The 25011-nt window shown below is 39.9% G+C and overlaps 1 protein-coding gene across 2 annotated transcripts; it reads right to left on the bottom strand.

Annotated features, from left to right (window-relative positions):
• Positions 1 to 297: 297 nt before the first annotated feature.
• On the bottom strand, positions 298 to 23036 carry slc7a3a (solute carrier family 7 member 3a). 2 transcript variants are annotated; one of them, XM_034684010.1, is made up of 12 exons: positions 22777 to 23036; positions 8370 to 8997; positions 8103 to 8264; positions 7575 to 7758; positions 7367 to 7482; positions 6059 to 6281; positions 5834 to 5973; positions 5347 to 5449; positions 3884 to 4101; positions 3625 to 3791; positions 3367 to 3475; positions 298 to 3263 (listed from the first exon to the last, which is right to left on the bottom strand). In XM_034684010.1, exons 2-12 carry the CDS (start codon positions 8734 to 8736, stop codon positions 3115 to 3117), a joined length of 1938 nt encoding a protein of 645 aa, XP_034539901.1. In that variant the 5' UTR covers positions 8737 to 8997; positions 22777 to 23036; the 3' UTR covers positions 298 to 3114. The 2 variants fall into 2 exon arrangements, with proteins under 2 accessions (XP_034539901.1, XP_034539902.1); XM_034684011.1 differs by lacking the exon at positions 22777 to 23036 and adding an exon at positions 20552 to 20677 and having other exon boundaries at positions 302 to 3263.
• Positions 23037 to 25011: the final 1975 nt, after the last annotated feature.

Here is a 25011-nt window from a genome sequence, read left to right as displayed (position 1 = left end):
TTATTTTCTGCATTTCTCTCAAATTTAGAAATGAAGTCTAAAGCTTTCCTTCACACTAAAAGGGAGCTAAGAGAAGTTCTGCATACAGACACGTAATATTCAAATTGTCATTCCGGTCGTTGCTTCAGGATTTAAGTCAAAAGTCATGGAGTAAATACAACAGCCTGAGGCTGAAGTCATTCTGTAACTGAGAACAATGTTAACATAGTTAAGTGAAAACCAGTAAATGTCGCTCTCACAGCTTCCCGCAGGCGGCTCGTACTGAACGACAAACAAACAAAGAACATGTGTGATCGCTCGATCTGAAGCATGAATCAGTTTTATTAAAAAAACATTGAAAATACAGCTCATTTATACATGTCAGCGATATGTACAGTATTTAAAACAGAAGGACAAAAATAGATTCAGCTCTAAGAAGAGTGGGGATGATATGGATTCATGAAAGGCACCAGGGCTGGGTGTGAAGAAGCCACAGCCGCTTCAAAATGACCTTTACGATGTGAGGAATTCTTCCTCTCTGAGCTCGCTCACAAGAAAATGTAACTTTTACATTTTGATGTGCAGAAAGTCTGGAGCCTCAGATGACTTTTGATCCATGACAGAGAGCAGCTCAGTGATAACAGATAAACTCTGCAGTAGCTCTCAGGCAGGAGGATGCTGCTTCAGGCACCAGTTCATCCATTCACATCAGCTGGAAACTCTGGCTGAGTCTGACTCCACCTTCACTGTGCCCTCACTTTGCCACCAATGCATATCAGGAGATATGACCTCTGACCTGTCTACTGTTTGTGTAACACAGGTGACAGTATTGCATCCATTAGGACTTTTAGATCTGCAGAAGGGACTTCAAAGTGTTACAAAGTTTGGAGCTCAGCAGCATCAAATGTTAAATGAAATGCTTCAGAGATGATTTAAAAAAACCTTCTCTGACCAGATTAGACTTCAGCTCATTTTATAGAAAGCACATTTGTATAATTTACAGCGTTATACAAATAAAGATACAGCTTTTAACAAATACTGTACACTCTACAGTATTTGACGTGGACAATAAAAACAATACGAACAATAAGTTATGTTGACTCCAGAGGATTGGGATAAAAACTTTGTGTTTAAATTACAGAATTAGAGACCAACTTTCAGTGGTCGTTCTTTGCGTTGGAAAGTTTCCAAAAACACGTTCATTTGGTCAAAAGGGATCGCAAAATGAAAGACATTTAAAAACATGAATATAAAAGAAAACAAAAAGATCGGCACTCTAAAAACTGTACATGTAACGATTAAAGTACACCTAGAAAGCATGTTAGTTGATTGAAATTGATATGAAAGGCAAATATATATAAGAGAAAGCTATCCCAAAGAAACGTACAAACGTTTAAATATTAACATCTCTAGCAGAAAAACAGAAGAAGTACTGAAACCTCAACAGACGAAGCTGCCAAGAACGAGTTTCAACTGAAACTAAAAGATAAAAAAGATACAAGTCTTTTCACAAGGAAGCGAAAACCAAAAAGAAAAGTGGATTAGTGATGATTAAAAACAGGCCCTTGTTAAAAGTAGACCCCCTGCTCTCCTGAACGCCACACTGGACAGGTGTCAGTTGAAATTCATCGGCCTGTCAGACAATAACAAAGTACGGAGGAGGATTAGGGCCAAGGAAAATAATAAAGAAATAAAGTCCAATATGTTTCTTTTTTATTGTTATTATTCTGAGAAAAAAAGTCAGAATTCTGACTTGAATCCAATAATTCTGACTTTAATCTAAGAATTTTGACCTTTACTTTAATCTAAGAATTTTGACTTTAATCTCAGAATTCTGACCTTAATCTACAAACTCTGACTTTAATCTCAGAATTCTGACTTTAATCTCAGAATTCTGACTTTAATCTCAGAATTCTGACATTAATCTAAGAATTCTGATTTTTACTTTAATCTCAGACTTCTGACTTTAATCTCAGAATTCTGAATTTAATCTCAGATTTCTGACCTTAATCTAAGAATTCTGACCTTAATCTACGAACTCTGACTTTTACTTTAATCCAAGAATTCTGACTTTATTCTCAGAATAATAATTTTTTTAAAATTGGACCTTAATTTTTTTTTCAGTGGCCCTTAATCCTCTTCTGTAACAAACACCTTTAACACATAAAGTAAGTGCAAATCTATCCACCTCCCCAGATCTGCTAACATCAGGATACAGCCATGCAGAGCACGACGCAGTCATGTACGGGTACTTGGTGCGTTTGATAGATTATTTAGAGTCCAATAAACTCATCAAATTAAAATGAAGTGTTTTCTTTTGCTGATTTCAGCCTTCAAATACTTGAATTGTGCGTCTGTATGTAATAAAAACATGAAGAATAAAGTCTGTCCTGTGGGAGCAGGGGGGCACAAAGGTCATAGTGTGTTCAAAATTTGTAAAGCATGTACTGAAGTGTGCGATGAAGACGACAGCGACGTGTTCTTCCTCACCTGACTGAGGCTGTCAACAACAACAGCATCAGTGCTACCCTGTTTACACACAAACAAACAGCAACAAACAGGAACATGTGATCTAGACGTGTCGACTCCACTGAGAGAGCTACTCATGTTAGTAATACAGTCGGAGGTCTAGCTCAGTGATGCCAGTACCCTCATGGTAGTAAACTCACTGCTTCAAGACATCATGTTTGGGGGGGGGGGGGGGGTTAAGGTCGTAGTTCTTGTTTCCCCCCCTTGTGGCGACATGGCTTCACACGCAAAAGCGCACAAATAAACATACAACATGTAACAATCTTCCGGTTAAACGGCTTGAGATCAGCAGTACGCTTTAAGCTAGGTCCGTTCAATGCATGTGTTAGAGGCAGATCTCCAGGGGGGCTAAGGCTAGGAACGAACAGACCGACAGACGGGTTGAAACAGACGCACGGACCAGAGAGTGGTTCACAGTGTCCAGTCATCAAGTTAATCAGCCTCAGAGTCAGAGGTAAGATGTGTGTGACTTTGTCTTGCCTCTTCTTCTCTTAAACCCAGGGCTGCGTTTCAGGGCGGCCTACACTGCAGCTTCCTGCTTCAAGTTCGGCTACACCGCCAGTGTAGAGTGCTCTGCAACGCCACCCGAGTCCAAAGCAGTCAGTATCAAGGACTGCTGGCTTCCAGGTCACTGTCACCGCCTTTGTAGATCGGGCTTTTGCTCTGCAGCGCGGGTTCGTACTTGCGAGGGGACGACCTGTTGTTGGCTGCTTCACCGCTGTTCCTGATACCATAGAAGAAGTAGATCGCAAAACCTGGAGAACAAGAGAGAGAGAGGACGAGGTTATTAAACAACTATATGAAAGTGAGGGACAAGACAAATGAAGTGATGACGCTGAGGTGTTCACTGTCGCATACCTATGGCCATCCAGACGGCGAATCGGCACCATGTTCCCAGGTCCAGCTGCATCATGAGGTAGATGTTGACGAAAACACTGAACAAGGGCAACCAGGGGAGCAGAGGGACCTTGAGAGGACGGAGGAGAAGAGGAAAAGGTCAGGTCAGTAATCAGGGAACAACGTCTGCCCAAACAAACCAAACTGCTCGGCTACAAGAGGACGAAGAAACGACTCCTCAATCACACTAAAGGTTCGTTCTCAGGGTGCGAGCCTTACCTTGAAGTTCAGCGCCTCTTTGCTCTCAGGTTGCCTCCAGATGATAATGACGCAGACGACACAGAGCAGAGTCAGGATGACGCAGGGCACCAGGACGCCGGGCCGTGCCGCCAGCAGGTCTGGGAGACAGTTGGCCAAGACGATGCACAGCAGGGTGATAAGAACAGCTACAAGGAGAACAGAAAGAGAGAGAGAGTTAGTGTGATTGTTCGTCTCAGTAGAAAAGTGATCAAATTAATGAACTAAGTCATCTCCTTACAGATGATGGCGGTGGTGGCGTAGACGATGAACCCAGAGGTCTGCGTCGGGTTCTTTCCGCTCGGGAAGAAGAGCAGCTTGACCTTGAAAGCCTCTTTGAGCGGCGTGTCATCGTACTCGTCTTCGCTCTCCGCTCCTTTAACCGGCACTTTCTCGCCTTCAACCAGCTCCACCAGATTCTCCGTCTGGCTGGATGAGTTCAGGGTGCCTGGCTGGTACCTGGAGAAGAAGAGAGATGAAGATTGAGTCAAACAAACTGAATATTCACTGTTTTTTTGTATTCTAATACACCTTCTTCTATGAAGCGGATTGAATTTGGAACTGTTTTTAGGTCTAAGTTATCCTTAAGGACCAAAAACTCTTCCCCTGTTTTCTTGTGGTTTTATAAGACGTCATTGTCTGGTGTGTTTGGCTGCCCTGTTTTGAAGCTGGTCGTTGGCGGGTGCCATATTGGAAATGCTGAACTCAACCTAACTTCTGTTGAGCCTCCTTGCTAACAGCAACAGAGTGTCCGCCTGTCAATCAAGTCAGCCACGCCCTTATTTGGGCAAAACTTGTAATCTTAATATCTTCAAAAATACTGAGTCATAGTGTGTGCTGACCAAAACTGTTTTTAGAACCAGGTTGTAAACAGGAAGATCGGCTTCTTTGAATGGGTGTGTATGTGGTTTCCTGTGTTTCTGCAGCCAGCCTCTAGTGGACACTCAAGGAACTGCAGTTTTTAAAACTTCTGCATCGGCCTGTGTTCAGATTAAAACGTTTAAAAAGGACATTAAACTTGCTGACTTCTTCCTGTTTGGTGTTGCTGTGCACCTTTAAAAGTTTTAAATTAGAGTGTCTTCTTAAAAAAAACTTTCATTCCTGGACTTTTAACATCTACACTTGAATCTTTTCTCACACTGATGTCAGTATTACAAAATCTTACACATATTACTGTAGTGAATTAACAGCGGTGAACTTATAACCCTGTCTGCATGTGATGTGATGGCTGTAATTACAGTATGGCCCGGTCCTGTACGACTCCACATCCTAAAAAAGGAAGCTGAGCTAATAATAGCAGCGGCTCAGGTTTCAGCCCCACCTGACCGTCTGAGTCTGCCAAAGAGACCGACTTTCTTTTTTTTTCAAATGACAAAGCTTTATTTGGCGTTTTACTCATTTTCTAGCTTAGACATATACTAGACATTCTCCACCAGCACTGGACTTATGTTTGTTATCATCATGATTATTTATCTTCTCTGCAGCTCTAAATAGAAGCTGCTGGAGGAAGTCACAACATCTTTAAGCTGTTTAGGTTTCAGGAGAGAAGAGGCAAGTTTGTTTTGAGTCAGCGACTGGTTTAAACACTCATAGTGCATCTTAGACTTCTTCAGAGGCTGTTACTTTATTATCTAAATAATGACTCTACTGCAACAAACAAAGTATTGAACCTGTGGTCAAAACTAGAGAATAAAAGGTGCTAACCTGAGGATAAGGACACAGATGGCCACTAAAGAGTACGCCAACAGAGTTCCAATGGACATGAGGTCTACCAGAGCCGCCAGGTCGAACAGGAAGGCCATCAGAGCTGGAAGAGACAGTTTTATTAGAACATTTACACTGTAAAGAGACAGCAAGAGGGACAACAGACTGCTTTAATGCTTCATAGAGCATGGAGGCAAAACAAGCATCTCTTGCATCTGCTTAAAGGGTTATTGATCCTGAACCCGAAAGCAGGTCAGGCTGAGATAGAGGTGGGGAGGAGACACACAGCTGGGACCCTGAGACAATGACAGACAGACGTCGACAGCGTAGACGCAGCAAATAAAATAAAGAGACAGCATTTCGGCCCGAGGCAACGAACAAACATGACGAGGAAGATACACAGATCAAGATAAACATGGACACAAACAAGAAAAGAAGAAAAAGAAACAAAAGTTGTAAAGAAGGCAAACAGAGACGCCGAACTCACCTGCAACAATGCCAGAAGCAATGGTAGCCAGGAGAGGGGTCTTTGTGCGAGCATTGATCCTGGAGAGGATACGGAACAGCAGCCCGTCCTCAGCCATGGCGTAGATCACACGGGGCATGGGGAACATGGAGCCCAGGAGACTGAAATAAAAAACAGCGTTCAGTTTAACGTTCAGTTTTTAAAGAAAGCTTTAAATCTTAGAAAGAGATCTGCGTCCGCCTTTACCTCGTAGACAGAGCACAGAGAGAGCCCACCGCCACGATGTACCGGGCCGGAGCCCAGCCCACGTAGGTGAAGGCCTCAGGGAGCGGGCTCTGGGTGTTCAGCTGGTAGTACGGCATCATCAGGGTCAGAGCCGCAGACACGCCGAAGTAGGCGAAGAAACAAATGAGCAGGGAGGCCACGATGCCGATGGGAATGGAACGCATGGGGTTCTTTGCTTCTTCACCTGAGGACAACAGAGTACATTAAACAAAAGGGTTAGCTAACAAGAAGAGAGGGAGGGGGTCTACGTCTGACCCTTTAGACTAACAATTACATAACACTGCTATCTATCCATCTATCTATCTATCTATCTATCTATCTATCTATCTATCTATCTATCTATCTATCTATCTATCTATCTATCTATCAGACTTTTAAGGAAATCGTTATTTATAAAAGTTTTAGGACTACAATCTGATCGTAGTCTTTTAAAACTTGACTCTTTTTCTTACTTATCTTCTGGCTTTGTAAGATGCTTGATTCTGATTGGTCAAAACCCCTTGACTACAGTTATTAACTTTCACTAACATGAGCAACACCAGACGCAAACTGATCACACGTCAGGTCAAATCAATCCACAGAAAAGAGTTCCGGCACATTTAGCTTCTGCTTGTTGACACCATAGACTGTAAGGTGAGGTAAAACCGTTAGCTTTCGTTAGCATCAAAACAATGTGGCTTGTTTCGTTAGCATGCTAAATCGGCAGGCTGCAGAAGTTTCCATGTTGGATCCTGTCCAGCGATGTGATCAACGAGCGGAGCAGGGTTCAAAGTTGTGACATTTGCAACGTTTATATTTGATAAGTTATATTTTTGGGGCTTTTACACCTTTAACTTATAAAAGGAGAGGATAGGGGATAACGTAGGAAACTGGGAAAGAGTCGGGGAATGACGTGCAGGAAGGGAGCCGCAGGCTGGATTTGAATGCTACATGAGTGTGCAACCAAGTCCACGCCCAGAACTGCAATTTTTAACACTTGGTTGAAATGCGTCTGCTGCTGTGACTGTTCTGTGCCCAGATTAAAACATTTAAAAAGACATTTAGCTTGCTGACTTGTTCCTCTTTAGTGTTGCAGTGTTCTTCAAAAGTTTTAAATTAGAGTATGCTCCTTTTTACGCTCTCTTCTTAAGCCGCAGGCTGGATTTGAACCCGGGCCACCCGCCACATCTGTCCTGTGGTTTCTTCTTTTATTAGTATATTGTTTGTATCTATGATGTCTGGATTTTGCCTCATCTGAATGTCTGTTATACATTCTTGTAAACCTCTTACTTGTTGTGGCGATGCAGTCGAAGCCGACAAAGGCGTAGAAGCAAGTAGCAGCACCAGACAAGACCCCACTGAGGCCAAAGGGAGCGAAGCCACCATCACCGAATTCCTCCTCTAATCTGAGTGATAGAAGAAAAGAGACACAATTATCAAACAATGATCAACAAACGAAAACTTAAAGTGCTTCCAGAGGAAGATGTCAAGTACTTACTTTGGAGTCCTGGTCCCGTTGCTGTCGTTGATGAAGGTGTAGTAGTCGCCTGACGTCAGGTTCCAGTTATTTGTGTCGCCTTTCACGAACCCTGAGATGATCACGAAGCCCAGAACCACCAGATTGATGCCCGTGAAGATCTTGTTCACCAGAGCGGACTCGCTGACGCCGAAGGCCAGAAGTCCTGAGGGCGCAGAGTGGAGAGGGAGATGAGAGGGATGTGACGGGGAGAATTCATATCCTGACACCGATCACAACAACACATCCTGCTGCGTGGGTGGATTTTATTTCCTCCGACATGCCATCAGGCCACTTCACCAATCCACCATTTCTCTTTCTAACACTGATACTGGCGGGCCGATGGAGCCGCTATGTTAGTGTGACAAATGCTCCTGCTGTTGTGTCATTTTCTTACATGTGACGTGGACGTCAATCATGAAACTAATGAGACAGTTTTCAGGTTTCTTTAGAATCCTAATCTCACAATCAAGGCCCTCAGAGAAGATCACGACCTGAAGAGTAACTCACCAGTGAGCAGCAGGATGAGGATGAGGGCGAACAGGTCGGGGTACTCTGCCAGCACCCCTCCTGGTACTTTCATGGTCATGGAGGCTTTAAAGAAGCCTGAGATCTTCTGCTCCACTAAGTTGTCGAAGGTTGAGCTCCAGGCCCGAGCCACGCTGGCCGTTCCTTAAAGATAAGACAGAAACTTGTGAATACAAATGTTGTTTTCACTCTTGAGTTATAAGTTTAAGAGGACAAACAAGAGCAAGAGCAACAGCTTGAGTTTCTTACCTATCACATAAGAGAGGATGAGGTTCCACCCGGTGATGAAGGCCCAGATTTCACCCACTGTCACGTAGCTGTACAGATACGCTGACCCTGTTTTGGGGACACGGGCTCCAAACTCAGCGTAGCACAGGCCGGCCAACATGGAGGACAGAGCGGCGATGAGGAAGCAGAGGACAATAGCGGGCCCTGCTTTCTCCCTGGCGACTTCACCAGCGAGGACGTAGACACCGGCGCCCAACGTGGAGCCCACCCCCAGGGCGATGAGGTCCAGCGTGGAGAGGCATCGGGCAAACGGGGACTCCTCACCAGAGTCGACCAAAGCCCGGCGACGCAGCAGGGCTTTGCCAAAGTTGGACAGCTTGCTGACCATGTTTGCTGTGAGTGTGTGGGCGCTGAACCAGGCTATGTGTTTTAAATCCTTCGAGCGTGGGGTGTGTGTGTGAGTGAGTGAGTGACAGAGCCTAAACACAACACGTGTGACAGCACTGAGAGGAGAAGTTCTTCCAGCCAAATAGGGAGGGGAACTTGTGTATTATAGGTCCTTTGGTGAAGGTGTGTTGACTTATGCAACAGTTGTTCCAGAGAACAGGAGGAAGCTGGTCTGTGGTATTTTGCAGCAACAGATTAAGACCTGAGGAAAAAACACAACAAGAAATTAAGAGCTGAAAACAGGGAGCTATTCAGTGAGTGCCAAAGATTACATCTCACACAGTCATAGCTGTGTTTGGTTCAGGGCTGCAGGATTAAAGCATCCTTCTTTTTTTCTCTTCTAATGTTGAATATTTTCCAGGAAAAGTGTTTAAAGTGTCATTAAATAACACGCACAGTCCTGTTCTCACTACGTGAACCGACGCAACAACACAGAGGAAGAACTGATATCACACACAATGTCCCAAAAGAGCTTGGATGCATTTCAGGTGAACAAAGAATGGAGTGAAATTCTCTCCAGAAGAAGAAGGGAGACGTGGAGTCGGTTGTAAAAGAAAACTACCAGTTACACAACTTCCAGGAATTCACACCTGCACCGTTTTTCCACAGAAGAAACTCATCGTGAGACGCAGCGGGGGGGGACACCTAGTTCTGAAAGAGTCAAAAGAAAACCTTGCTGAGTTTACATTTAATCTTAATCTTTTTACCTTAACAAATAAACCTGGCGTGGTACACACCCCTGTGAAAACAATGAGACACCTAGCCTGAGTCCTGAGGGCTCCCTCGCCGTGAGGAAGGGCACCCTGCGACTTGTGTGATGTTTTCGCAGCAGATAGAGGTCGACAGGGAGAAGCCTGGGAAAGCCAGAGGCTGTCGGGGAACGATACGGTCCAATTCTGCAAACTAATATCAACAAGGGAGCCGAGGACAGCGTGAACCAGCAGCTTGATAAGATGAAGCAGCTGGACAGGGAGAAGGGTGGTGTGCAGATTGAGCAAATGAACCTTCGCCTACATTTAAAATACAAGAAAGATCGGATAATGTAAGTCAGTACATTTTATCTAGTATAGCACCTTTCATAGAATAAAATCACAAAGTGCTTTACAGAAAAAATATCCAAAACATTAAAAGAAGCAGACCTAGCATATTTAAAATATTAGTCTGTACAGGGTGAGTCGAAGGCCTGTTTAAATAAATGTGTCTTTACAAGTTTTTTTAAAGGCGACAACAGAGACAGCTGAACGAACATTTACAGGAAGAGCATTCCACAATGTTGGTGCCACACAAGCGGCAACCTCCGGTCCCAAATGATGAAGCCCATGAGGGAGTGTTATAAACTGCAATACAACGAGAATCTGCTTGAGGCTGGCTGCAGAAACACCGGACACCACATGGACATGAATGGGAAGAAGACGATCTTTGCAGCATTAAAAGGTGACATATTCTGCTCTTTTTCCATCAACATATATTGGTCTAAGAGGTCCCCAAAACATGTCTTTAAAGTTTATGCTCAAAAAAACTCCTCTTTTTCAGCCCTGCTCAGAACAGGCTGGTTTCTGTGTCTGTGCCTTTAAATGAGAACGAGCTCTCTGACCACGCCCCCTCAGGAAGTGGGTGTGCCCTCGGCTGTCCGGCTGAATATACACGGCTGCTCACAGACCCGCGCTACTTAAACCCTCTGAATCTGATCCAGAATCTGATCCTGACGGAGAGGCGCCTGCAGCAGGACCTTGCTGAACCATTGGTCACAGATTTAGTGTTTCTTGTTGTTTTATTTGTCAGTATGTCGATGTGTGTCTTGGTACACAGCTACCAACATGTAGCTATGTGGCTATGCTAACTAGCGCTAGCTCTTCTCCATGAAAACTACAAATCATCCACTAGATCTTCAAATCTGCAGACGTGGGGAGTAAAACCGACCTTAGTGTTTATTAAGACAGCCTACAACTAGCATGCCTCCCTCCTAAGCTCCTTGTTAGCACACATGTGTGCAGGGAATGAAAAACGGAGGAGGGGTTGAGTTGTATTTTATACAGTCTATGGGCTGAACAAGCTCCGAGCTCTGACTTCCTGTTACAGACCGGATGGCGTTGTGACGTAACAAAAACACTGAAAACTGAAGCGGCTCGTTTCAGCACACATTTACAGAAAGGTGGAGAAATCAGAACAGGGCCAGAATGGATTCTTTTCATTTTCAGGAGGTTTGTAGACAGGGACACATATTTCAGGTAGAGAACCATTAAAAAGTGGATTTTGCATGATATGTCACCTTTAATAAACATGTTTACAGCCTGGTTCAAAAAACGGCTTGGCTCTACGAAGCTAACCTCTCTATCGGCACACACTGTCCGGGGGGGTGAATTATTTTCTAACGTGATGAGTTTTGCCCAAATAAGGACATGACTGACTTGACTCCCGGTCGGGAACATATAGCTATTGGCTAGGAGGCTCACACTACGTCACACTCTGCCTGGTTGAGTTCTGCATTTCCAATATGGCTGCCGCCGTCGATTGGCTTCAAATCAGCTCACAGGAACAGATGGGTGACGTCACGGATACTACGTCCATATTTTATACAGCCTATGGTGCCACCACTTCAAAAGCACGGTCACCTTTTGTCCTTAGACGAGCGCGAGGGACAACCAGCAAGCCCTGGTCCATAACACCTGAGTGACCTACTGGTGAGGTCAGGGTGGAGCAGGTCGGCGATGTATCCTTGTGGGCCTCCTATTAAAAGCTTTAAATAGCTTCCTTGGGATCACCCCTTTCCACACATCTGACCATTTTGAAATGTTTACTGAATATATATAGATGTAGATTTGTGATGATGTGTGTGAATAAACTAAACTAAATAACTGAATCCTGAATTTAACTGGAAGCCAATATAGGGAAGAAAGAATCGGAGTGATGTGGGTTGTCCGGCTGGACTTGTTCAACAGCCTTGCAGCGGCGTCCTGGACTAATTGGAGACAATGGAGGGACGGTTTACTGAGGCAGGTGAAAAGTGAATTACAACAGTCCAGTCAGGATGAAACAAAAGCATGAATCATCATTTCCAGTTCAGGATGTGACACAACACACCTAAGTTTGGCAGTGCTTCATAAATGGAAGAAACACGACCGGGACAACTGTTTTATGTGGTGATCGAAATACATGGACGAATAATGACGAGGAAAGGGGAAATGTGTCTATTCTGATGATGTCTGTGTGATAAAAGTTAAAACACAGACGCCAAATGTTGGATTTTAAATCTGCAAATGCACGATGAAGTTACCGTTAAGTCCCTGTTTTCCAAAGATTACACCAAAACAAACAAAAGCTGGGCATCGGCGTCAAGTTTTTCGGGAAAAGACGCAGTCGGCTTCAGGATGGGGGGATAATCAATACATCAGTTTACACACAGACACACACACACACATACTCAAAAACACACACACACACACACACGGTGACCGGGCAACAGTTCACAACAGGCCAAGGACACTAAATGTTTTCTGTTTGACTTTAGAGGCGGTTAGCTTCACGGACGGATCTTCCACACACACTTTGACGTAACTCTCCATGGACCGTAACTCTGAAAGGGCAATGACATTGAGTGACTGTGTGTGTGGTTCTGTGTGTGTGTGTCAAACAAACACACCCCGTGGAAAAATGTAGTCACTTGAAACCCCGCGGCAAGTCAAGTGACAGTCTACATTTTTCAGTTAAATTACTGAAGAACATTCAAAAACGTCCCCTCGAGCCGAGCGAGGGTTTAAAGTTTTGGTTTTAAGAGGAAAGAAGAAGCATTTAGACGTTCTCCTCTGAAGCTGTGAAACTCCAGAGAGAGAGAATCCTGTTCACTAAACAGGCTCTGCGAGTGGGTTCACCCCACCTTGATCAAACGCTGTACTGTAATTGTTGAGCCATGTGGGTGTTCCTGCCACGAGACCTGTTCAGATCACCACATGGTAAACTGTAGTCGAGTGTTTCATTCTTTAATTACATAGATTAAGATTTCCAGGAACAAAAAGTTTCAGTATGTTCTTATAAGTCACTAAATGACACTTTCTGCAACACGTCTCCACGTGTGAGTGTGAAGTTTGTTAGCTGTTAGCTGCATCACGTTTTCCTACCAGCTCTTACTGGTTTTTATTGTTGCAGTCTGAGTTTTATGACTTCTTGCATCAGAAAATTAAGAGTTGTGTTGTATTTTGATGAATGGATGAATGCAGAAAATGTTAAATGTGTAACATTGTCAGAATGTCCTTGAGCTCTTCTTCACTCTGTTGAAACTAATTGTTGCTGCTTCTCACATGTGGTGTATTCTTTTTAATTTTCTGATGGTTTGTTTTGTTATTATTATTTTTATTATTATCATCACCTTTTGTATTTTTTTCTAAATATTAACCTATTTATTTTATTGTATTTTCACTATAACTATAATTTTTATTCATTTCTATTTATTTTTTTTATTTCAAATAGTTATCATTTTTTATTATAATTTTTGCTGTATTTTTTAAAATAATAAAATGAAAATAATAGTGAAAAATACAATTTAATAAATAGATTAGTATTTTAAAAAATACAGCAAAAATTATAACAAAAAGTGATAACTATTTGAAATAAAAAAAATAAATAGAAATGAATAAAAATTATAGTTATAGTGAAAATACAATAAAATAAATAGGCTAATAGATGAAAAAAATGCACAACAAAATAAAATTAATAATAATTTCAAAATACAAAATAAATAAAGAATAAAAATTATATAAATAGTGGAAATACAATCAAATACGAGATTTAAGAAAATACAAAAGGTGATAATAAAATGAAAATAATAGTGAAAAATACAATTTAATAAATAGATTAGTATCACCTTTTGTATTTTCTTAAATCTCGTATTTTATTGTATTTCCACTATTTATATAATTTTTATTCTTTATTTATTTATTTTGTATTTTGAAATTATTATTAATTTTATTTTGTTGAGCATTTTTTTCATCTATTAGCCTATTTATTTTATTGAATTTTCACGATTACTATTATTGTCATTCTGCTCTATTAATTTATTTTCTATTTAAATTATTATTATTACCTTTTTGTATTTTTTTTAATATTCACCAATTTATTTTATTGTATTTTCACTATCATCATTAATTTATTTTCTATTTTAAATTATTAATTTTTTTTTACATTAAGTAATTCATTCACTTATCTTCCTTTTTTTGTTTTCTGCTACAATGTGAAATAATTCTAATAAACAGATCTTTAAAATATAAAAAGGAGACTCACTGTCGTGAGACCTGTTCAGATCACCACATGTTAAACTGTAGTCGAGTGTTTCATTCTTTAATTTCATAGATTATGATTTCCAGGAACAAAAAGTTTCAGTATGTTCTTATAAAAGTCACTAAATGACACTTTCTGCAACACGTCTCCATGTGAGCGAGCCTCAGAGAGCAGCAGCTCAACACTGAGACTTTACACATCGTGTGTGTGTGTGTGTGTGTGTGTGTGTGTGTGAGAATCAGTGAGTGTGACCTTTGTTAGCTGTTAGCTGCATCACGTTTTCCTACCAGCTCTTACTGGTTTTTATTGTTGCAGTCTGAGTTTTATGACTTCTTGCATCAGAAAATGAAGAGTTGTGTTGTATTTTGATGAATGGATGAATGCAGAAAATGTTAAATGTGTAACATTGTCAGAATGTCCTTGAGCTCTTCTTCAATATGCTGAAACTAATTGTTGCTGCTCAATGTTCTGATGGTTTGTTTTGTTATCATTACTTCTGTTATTACATTATTATTACTACCTTATTATACCTTAGTATTTTTTCCTAAATATCAACCTATTTATTTTATTGTATTTTCAATATTAATATTTTTTTATTCTTCTCTATCTATTTTTTTCTATTTCAAATAATTATCATTTTTTTATTATAATTTTTGCTGTATTTGTAAAATACTAATCTATTTATTTTATTGTATTTTTCACTATTATTTCCATTCTTCTCTATTTATTTAATTATTATCACCTTTAGTATTTTCTTAAAAAAATCACTTATTTCATTGTATTTCCACTATTTATAAAATCTTTATTCTTTCTATTTATTTATTTATTTTCTATTAAAATTATTATTATTATTCATTTTATTTTGTTGTGTATTTTTTTTTTTTTTTATCTATTAGCTTATTTATTTTATTGAATTTTCACGATTACTATTATTGTCATTCTGCTCTATTAATTTATTTTCTATTTAAATTATTATTATTACCTTTTTGTATTTTTTTTAATATTCACCAATTTATTTTATTGTATTTTCACTATCATTATTAATTTATTTTCTATTTTAAATTATTTAATTTTTTTTACATTAAGTAATTTATTCACTTATCTTATTTTTGTTTTCTTATACAATGTGAAAAAATAATTCTAATAAACAGATCTTTGAAGGAGAATAAAAGAGACTCATTGTTTCTGCAGATATCAAACACACTGTCACATGCAAGTCACAGCTGAGCCATGCTTTCACTCAGTGCAAAGGACGCCTTATCAGTGAATACTACACGACTGTAACTACTACACTTTATGACGCTTCATCTCACCTCCATTATTCTCATTTCTTGCATCAGACTCTCCTACCTCTCAGAGCCGCAGTCATTAAATCCAATGACACTTGATCGCCTGCAGTGACTGCTGAGGGCAGACGAATGTTTCAGACCTATCAGTCACTGCAGCGGTCAGGCAGCAAAGAGAGGGAGTGAAACACTAACCCTGCAACTCAAACCAGTCTGACTGTGTGAAACAGAGCGAGTGTGGTCTCATACCTGAATCAGCAGAGAGGTAGAAATACCACTTTACATCTGCTGTGAGAACAGAGAGAGTGTGGTCTCCTACCTTAATCAGAGGAGAGGTAGAAATACCACTTTACATCTGCTGTGAGAACAGAGCGAGCGTGGTCTCCTACCTGAATCAGCAGAGAGGTAGAAATACCACTTTACATCTGCTGTGAGAACAGAGAGAGCGTGGTCTCCTACCTGAATCAGAGGAGAGGTAAAAATGCCACTTCCACGTCTTGTTGGCATCGAGTGTTTGTTTAACCATTGACTTTTATTACCTGATGATTACTTTCACAATGAACTCGCAAAAGGAAAGCTCTTCTCGCTCTAGGTCTGAGGTCAACTGTTTCAGAACATGCTTCAGGTTCCATCGCCACTGTTTGGTTTTCATGAGAAATCAACCAACGCATGACGCTGACAGGAGATGACCCCAATTGGGTACTTTCCAGTGGTGCAGAAATTAAAAAAAAAAGTTGATTCTGAAGCAAAAAGAAGTATGCATGAAAAGAGCAAAGCAAAGACAGTTCAGTAAACGTGAGGGTGCGGCTTGAGGTTAAAGTCCTTGTTGCAGCGGTTGCAGGTTCGACCATGCAGCATGTCCTCCCCTACTCTCTGCTCCCTCACGCTTCCTGTCTCTCTTCAGCTGTCCCATCCATTAAAAGGCAACTTATTCATGGTTAATTATCAGGTATAAATACACACCTTGAACTTGCTGGTGTGTAAAATACACTGAGAACCATCACTGCCTCCTCAAAAGGTTCCTGAGTTCATTGTACGTAAAGGTTCGGGGTCGCACAGCACGAAAAGGAAGAGGAGAAAAATGAATTTCCTCCTTAGATTATGTTATAGTCTAATTACGGCCTCTTCTTCTGAACACACAGGATACAAACTCCCACAATGTTTCAGCACAAAGACAATATTCTATTAATATTATTAAAACAACATAACCCACTTATGAAAGCACATGAAAGGAGAGTCCACCGTGTCGTACAGTCAAGTGATGGGAGAGAGAAAAGAGCCAAACATGGTCAAACAATGAAATAAAAACAGACAGAGCACCCAATAATAAACACTCGGCGCTCTGAGGACGGATGGGAAGCGGGTACACGGCGATACGCTCCCAGCTCCCTGCTTGGTGTGACATTCCAGTAGCGCTTTCCATTTGCACTCCAGGAAACTGAGATCTGAGGGTGTCGATGTTTTGTGAATAAACATTTGACTGTGCCCAGCTGCTTGTGATACGCCTAAACGCTGCGCACATACCTGCACAAGGCAGGACAAAAGGGCTAAACCCAAACTATTCAGACTGTAGACACTGAGGAACACCCAGGACTTCATGTATGGAACCCTCAATCTTCAATTCAAACTAATAAAACACTCTTTAATTAGCATTTTCCCTCCAAAGTGAAGCGTCTTCTTCATGTCTGACGCTCAGGTTGTGACACATTTCTCATGGTGGAGGTTACAGAAACGCAGACCTCCTTCCTGAGTGACCTGATTTAAGCCCCCTCTCTCTACCCCACTCGATGCCCCATGCCTCCGCGGCTTCTTGCTAATCTGTTCCTTGTGGTTTTCACGAGGGTGCCCATTTATGTAACCGGGGCAGATTGATGCCAGGTTTGCACAGAGAGGTGTGGCTTACAAATGTTCAGTCTGCGGGCGACGCTGTTCCCCACGTGAGGAGGACTAGTGTGTGGCACCTGCAACCACTTCCTTCAATAACATGAGAACACACGTAACAGTTCCTCTAAAGCTGGTAGAGTTTCTTCAAGTTCCATTCGTTTCATTTCCTTTCTCAGACTATGTGCAGACTTGGACTGACCGTACTGGGCCTACGTGGCTCTGGTTGTAGCAGGATTCAGGGATAACAGTTGTGTTAGCTACCTGACTAAGCGTTGGGACCCTAAGAGGATTATTTGTTGAAGTAATAAACCTGCTAACCTCGTTATGGACTTTTTGTGCTGCTCCACGTAAACAACACATGGCTTTGTTTTGACCTGCTCCTGTACCAACAACACTACAGACCAGACCAGTAATATAACCTCAGAACTGCATGGTAATGTGGTTATATTACCGGACCAGTGTTTACACTAATGATGTGTTGTTGGAGCTTTATTACAGTTTTTTATGATTGTGGTAAAATGGAAACAGTAGCCATAAAGCACTGCTGCATGAATACAACAGAAACATAAAGCTGTGTTATTATTAATAATAATAATAATAATTCAGATATGGAGACATAATAATCATGGAGTAAAAATCATAGACTGTGTAATAAATGGACGTAGTATCCGTGACATCATCCATCTGTTTCTGAAGCTGATCGTCGGCGGGTGCCATATTGGAAAAGCTGAACTCAACCTAACTTTGTCCAAGCTAGTGTGAGGTAAAGAGGCGGGCCTTGAGCCTTGCCTGCCTGTCAATCAAGTCAGCCATGCCCTTATTTGGGCAAAACTCGTACTTTTAATATCTTCAAAAACAACGAGTTATAACAAAATTGTGTGCCGATAAAGAAATGAGCTATTCAGCCCTAGACTGTTTTTTGAACCAGGCTGTAAACATGTTTATTTCTGCTGTTAAGACCGTCCTCTTTGAATGCGTGTGTATCATAGACTGTATAAATAATGGATGTAGTATCCGTGACGTCACCCATCTGTTCCTGAGCGCTGTTTTGAAGCCAATCGGCGTCGGCGGCCATATTGGTAAGGCTGAACTCAACCAGGCAGAGTGTGAGGTAAAGAGGCGGGGTTTGAGCCTCCTAGCCAACAGCTACAGTGTTCCTGCCTGTCAATCAAGTCAGTCATGTCCTTATTAGGGCAAAACTCATACGCTTAATATCTTCAAAAATAACGAGTTATAAAAAAATTGTGTGCCTGATAGAGGAATTCGTAATTGAGACCTTAACTGTTTTTTGAACCAGGCTGTAAACATGTTTATTTCTGCAGTAAAGATCGTCTTCTTTGAATGGGTGTGTATGTGGTTTCCTGTGTTTCTGCAGCCAGCCTCTAGTGGACACTTGAAGAACTGCAGTTTTTAACACTTCCACATTGGCTTCATATTTTAGGAGGGGAGGTTGCCGCTTGATGAAGACACAAGTCTACTTTTAAAAGGGGGAGTTTTGACTGGCACTCTTTACCTGACTGTAATAAAATTGAAACACATTCCCATGTACTCAAAATATAGAGAGAGTAATGTATTCATACTATTGTGTAAATCTTCTTTAAATACATTTTAAATAAAGGAAGTGGAGTCACAGAAATCCCCTCGCTAACAGGAGGTTCATCACAGACCACATTAGTGGGCAGAACAAAGGGAACAGCTTGTCCAGAACCCTGCAGGGCCAAACATCCACTGAGAGGAGTAAATGTGACCTTGCATAACCCTGCGGGGGTACGCCATATCATGGACGACTGCTCTCAGCCATTCTTCAGCCATTCTTCAGCCTTCACACACACACACACTCACACACACAATGGTTTTCAGGTGTTTGAAGTTACACAGGAACAACCAGGAATGTATATTTGTACATATAAGGAATGTGGTGTGAGTGTTTTTCTTACTGTACGTGTCTAAACTTGCGTGAGGGGGTACGTGTGGACCGGCTGACCACTGAGACTGAACCTGACAACCCTTTAAGTCACCTGGCTGAAGACCAGCTATGCTGCCAAAAACTGTGCAATGGAATGTGGCGAACTAACAGTCTGGTCACTTTCCCAGGACGGACAGCAACATCATTAACATGCACGGAAGAACAAGACCAGCATGTTAAAGAGATGGAGGAGCTGTCAGCTGGACCCCCTTACACACCAGGATAGGACTACAAATATCCAGCATGGATCGGAAAGTTTAAAAGACTTGCAGGAATAATTGACGGCGTTTTTTTCTCTCACATTCCTCATATTTAATGAAGTCTGGCCCAATGGCATTCAACCAAATCTGCCATCATGTCGAGTCAAAACGCCAATTTGACCATGGGCCGGACGCTGACCCCCCCCCTGACGTGGTCTGGTTACAGTAAGAGTTCGGTGCACACCCTTCCTGGTTTGACACCCACTCACCACTTCTGGTCAGGTTGAGACTTTTTCCACTGAAAGCGACTTTTGAGACATGACTCACCAGAAATGGGCAACAATTCAACACAGAAATCCCAAACACTGGGAATAACTCCAAGAGGATGTTACGAACAGTGTGTATCAGACCTCCAACATTAAAGGCAATTACTCCTGCCCTTTGGATACAATCAGCGGCGACTTCTTTAACATGTGGAGTGGTGATAACAGGGACAAACTCCTTTTCTGTGGAGTGTTTCATAGATCTCTATTAATTGGAAAACAACAGACAGTGACATTAAAGTTGGACCCCCTCTCAGATTATGAAAGATACAGTTTCTCTATGATTATCTGACTCTTTAAATACTCAAACATCTCTCTTGATGTCTCTGAATATGACAATTTGCGAATATGCAAATGCAACTGGACACACTGAGAGTTGTATCTCATCAACCTGACAATTTTAGCAGAATTTAAAACATAAAAATGCAGCAAAGAAACCCTGAAGGATGGGATTGTGTTGCAGTCAGGAGCTGAAATAACTGGATTAGAAGATAAGCCTTAATGTGTGTAAAGCAACATGGCATGGGGTTCCCTCTCTCTGTGTCTCTCTCTCCCTCTCCCTCTGCATGAAGCACCTGAACGCCACACAGCAGGTTGCAGTGACAGTACATGTGCATCTCTATTCCTCTCAGTTCTTACACAAGAGTGTGATAGTCGTGGATTTAACAGTGGCTTTAAATCGGCTGATGCAACACAGCATGGCAACACCCTGCGCGCAGACATCATGCTTCAGATCATCTCAGAGGCATTCACGGTCTAACACTCGGATCCGAATTATAAGAGACTATAAATTAATTAAAGGACATTTATAAACAGCATTACTTACTTATTACCAGGGTTAACCAAGGCTGTGTTCAGCTGCACATAAAAGCACACAGACCATCTGTCAGGGACGGAGACACCAGCGAGCTACGTGGCTTCAGTCCGCTCTCGTGTGATGCTAATGATGCCTTCACTGTACACCGGAAATATCACAACTACCATGTGTAGATGGAGAACTTTCGTGCTACTAGTTCGTCTTGGTGACAGTAAAGCCAAATTAATTTGAAGTAATAATTAAATAATGCATAAGTGTTCAATTTTGCATCAGTTTTTCATTACATGTCTTTTCACTTTTAACATTTTGTACAATTTAAGCTTATGATTAGAGCACACGTGTATGTGACTGTACAAGGGGGTGTACGGTGGCCCTGAAGGACAAAATTAAATTTACAAAAGATGAAACACTTTTAGAAAGTTGGAGACAAATTTACATTTTGGGAGAACAAATTTACATTTTTAAAACAAAATTACATCAGCAAAACACTTTTACCAAGGACAAAACAAATTAACATTTAAGAAAACACATTTACAGAATAAATTTAAAAAAACACCTTTACAAGCAGTGAGACAATTTTACAAACAACAGAACACTTTTACCATTTCTGAAACAAATTTACATTCATTTTTAACAGAAAGGGAATGTACCAAACACTGGAAGTGATCCGGTACCAAACGTTGCTCCATTTGGTTTCTCTCCATCCAAACAAACTAAATGACCCCTCACTTGATTTGGTACATTCCCTTTCCATTAAAAATAAATGTTAAGTCGTTTCAGAAACGCTAAAAGTGTTTCGCCGTTTGGAAAAACTGTCTCACCGCTTGTTAATGTGTGTTTTTTGATTTTGTAAATGTTTTCTTAAATGTAAATTTGTTTTGGAATTAATAAAAGTCTTATACTTATGTAATTTTGTTTTCTTAAATGTAAAAATGTTTTCCAAAAAAGTAATTTTTTCTCCAACTTTGTAGAAGTGTTTTATCTTTTGTAAATTTCATTTTGTCCTTCAGGGCCACCGTAAAAATTGCCATGTGTGAACGGGGAACTTTCCTGTTACTGGTTCATCTTGATGACAGTAAAGCCAAATTAATTTGAAGGAATAATTAAATATTGCATCAGTGTTCAATTGTGCATCGGTATTGAATTATATGTCTCTTCAATTTTAAAATTTGGCCTCAGTATTGAATGGTATGTCTCTTCAATTTTAAAATTTTGCCTCAATATTGAATGGTATGTCTCTTCAATTTTAAAATTTTGCCTCAGTATTGAATGGTATGTCTCTTCAATTTTAAAATTTTGCCTCAGTATTGAATTATATGTCTTTTCACTTTTAACATTTTGCCTCAGTATTGAATGGTATGTCTCTTCAATTTTAAAATTTTGCCTCAGTATTGAATTATGTCTTTTCACTTTTAACATTTTGCCTCAGTATTGAATGGTGTGTCTCTTCAATTTTAAAATTTTACCTCAGTATTGAATGGTATGTCTCTTAAATTTTAAAATTTTGCCTCAGTATTGAATGGTATGTCTCTTCAATTTTAAAATTTTACCTCAATATTGAATGGTATGTCTCTTCAATTTTAAAATTTTGCCTCAATATTCAATGGTATGTCTCTTCAATTTTAAAATTTTACCTCAGTATTGAATGGTATGTCTCTTCAATTTTAAAATTTTGCCTCAGTATTGAATTATATGTCTTTTCACTTTTAACATTTTGCACAATTTAGCTTACTTGTGCATATTTTTGCACACGTGTATGTGACTATACAAGGCGGGATAGTCACGTAGTAAAATGCATAACTACTTCAGAGTTTCTGCAGCATTTTACAGCAAAAGTCATTTTTTAAAAATCATTTACAGCTTGGATGTTTAAAATTCCGACGGTCTTGAAAGCATCACCCACGCCTCGGTTGTTGTAGTACTCCTTACTACTAGCTAACCGGCTCGGACCAAAACAATGAATGAACACACAGAGAGATTAGCTTCTGTGACTTAACTTCACATGTATTATATATTAAAGGATAAATATGAATTCTTTTCTTACACTCTGACTCAAGTTGAGGAGTTTTGTGTCTTTTTCAAACATAAGTGCGCCAATATAACTGATTTCACATGCGGAAGGATTGCATCAGTCACTCCTCGGATCAGGTAATGTCTCTTTAACTCGACTTTTTCAACAAGGAAACACACAGGATGAATATAATGTGTCAGTAAATGAAAATAAAGGTCAGTACCTTTCTATTTTGGAGTAGTTGGTGGTCACACAGAGGAGCCCAGAGGGATGAGGAGAGGAGCTGCTGCTGCTGTCTGTGGTCGCTGATGAAATATCCCGCTCGGCTGAGGGTGCGCTCGTTTTGTCATCAGCTGGGAGGGGCGGGGACGAGAAATGACGCAAATCGGAAGAAGCTCCACCTTTGAGATTTCCACGGAGAGTGGAATACAGCAGAAATAACTCCAACTCTCCCCTTTAAGGTCTCAGAGCAGTTATCAGTTTAATAAAGGTGAGCTTTAAAGGTGTTTTTAAGAGAATGAAGGGACACAGGTACAACGTTAAAGTGTGGGCGTGGATTCGGTGATTTCCTGTAGTAGTAATGCCCATATATGGAAACCAGCGCATCAACACACGCTGCGCCCCTGACAGCGACACCTCGCTAATGTATCCGCAGCTGCTTTGTCTGAAACATGAAAAGAAAAGGAGGGAAAACGCAAAGTACCTCTATTATGTGCATGTGTTCTCGTTGACCTGGTTATTCTGAGGGTTTACTTTAGTCTCGGTGGGCTTTCTGCAACCACAGACTGAAGTTTCATCATCCAGATCCCATCCAAAATCTGCCCCTGCATGATGAAATCCGCTGACCTCGTGTATTTGATTAAAGGGGCATCAGAATGAAAGTTATTAAAGGTCAGTCTGATGAAACACTGAGTCTATATTGCATTAAGTTAAGTATCGTTATTTATCACAAATCTGACTTTCACTTGAGTATTTGCAGAATCTGAATCAGAAATACTTTATTTAAATAGGGGAAATTCAGTCATTGAAGTTGCTCCTATACACAATAATGAAGAATATCAAATAATATTAATAGAAGAAGTAAATAATAAGATATAAATACAAATACAATGAAAAAGAAGACATTATTTCTTCCTATTATTACAATATGTATTCATAATAAACTTACTATATTCCACAACATGTGCTTTATGTTGTTGAGGCTATTTTGCAGCTTTACCTTCTAAGGGATTATAGATTATAACTATATACATAATATATATAACCTTTTTTATTTGTATTATTTTCTTTTATTCTGTTATAAGATATTCTTCATTTGATTTATAAATTATTTTGTTACAGCAGCTTACAACACAGGACAGGGGAATACAAAAAGGTACTTTCATAGCTAAAAATATAATAACAATTATAATAGTAATGATAAAGGTCAAATAGAATAAACTAAAATAGAATCAAATAAAATATGGAAGATATTACAGATATATACACACTATGTACACTTCAATATTATGAATAGATAGTGAGGTAAGTTATTGCATGGATACAATTGCACCAGGTTATTACAAAACATACACAGTATGAGAAAACTCATGAGATTCAGATGTGGATGGATTCAATAGTTTGTCTGAATCATAAACAGTGTCTAGTGAAGAGAAGATGATAACATTTATAATTTATAAATTAATGTAATTTATTAAATGTATTTAATTAATTTAAATTCATAATTTTCTCTTTAAGTTTACTTACAAGGAATGATTGTGCTGTGTGCTCTGACCCTGGACTGTGCAGATGTGTGGTGTAAGCCCATGCGGGCTGGGCATATGATTGTAAGCATGAAACAATAATAAAATAAACACTTCAAACTTCAAACTCTGATTAATGCTGCACAGAGTATCAACATTTTTAAAAGCAAACTCAAGACCTACCTTTTTAGTCTTGCTTTTAACTGAGTCTTATTCTTATAATAGTCTTAACAATTTTACTTACTTTATTTATTTATTTATTTATTTATTTATTGATCTATCTATTATCTAGTTCAAATTGTAATCACTTTTTTTAAGTATTTACTGTCCTATTTTAAATATTATAGGCAGACATTTATCATTAGTTCAGTTAATTTGTATTATTTACTTACTTATTTTAATTTATTAGATCTTATTATCTTAAGAGTTTTTACAGAGTACCTCTCAGCATTTTAATATTCTATTCTCTTTTACTTTCCTGTATTTACTTTTAGTGTTGCATCTTAGTTGTTTTACTGGTTTAATTTTTTTGCATTTTATTATCTTATTAAAATATTTTTTTGGTGAGTTTAATTTCCTGTGTTGAGTTTTAACATCTTATTCTTCTTATTCTGATTTATTGTACTTTCATTACTTTTAAGTACAGCACTTTGTGTTACAGTATCATTGTATGAAAAGTGCTCACCGATAAAGTCTGATTAGTTGATTTATTGATT

The sequence above is a fragment of the Notolabrus celidotus genome, chromosome 5, assembly GCF_009762535.1.
Source record: "Notolabrus celidotus isolate fNotCel1 chromosome 5, fNotCel1.pri, whole genome shotgun sequence".
Classification (NCBI taxonomy): domain Eukaryota; kingdom Metazoa; phylum Chordata; class Actinopteri; order Labriformes; family Labridae; genus Notolabrus; species Notolabrus celidotus.
This window is presented reverse-complemented; position numbering and strand designations above follow the sequence as displayed.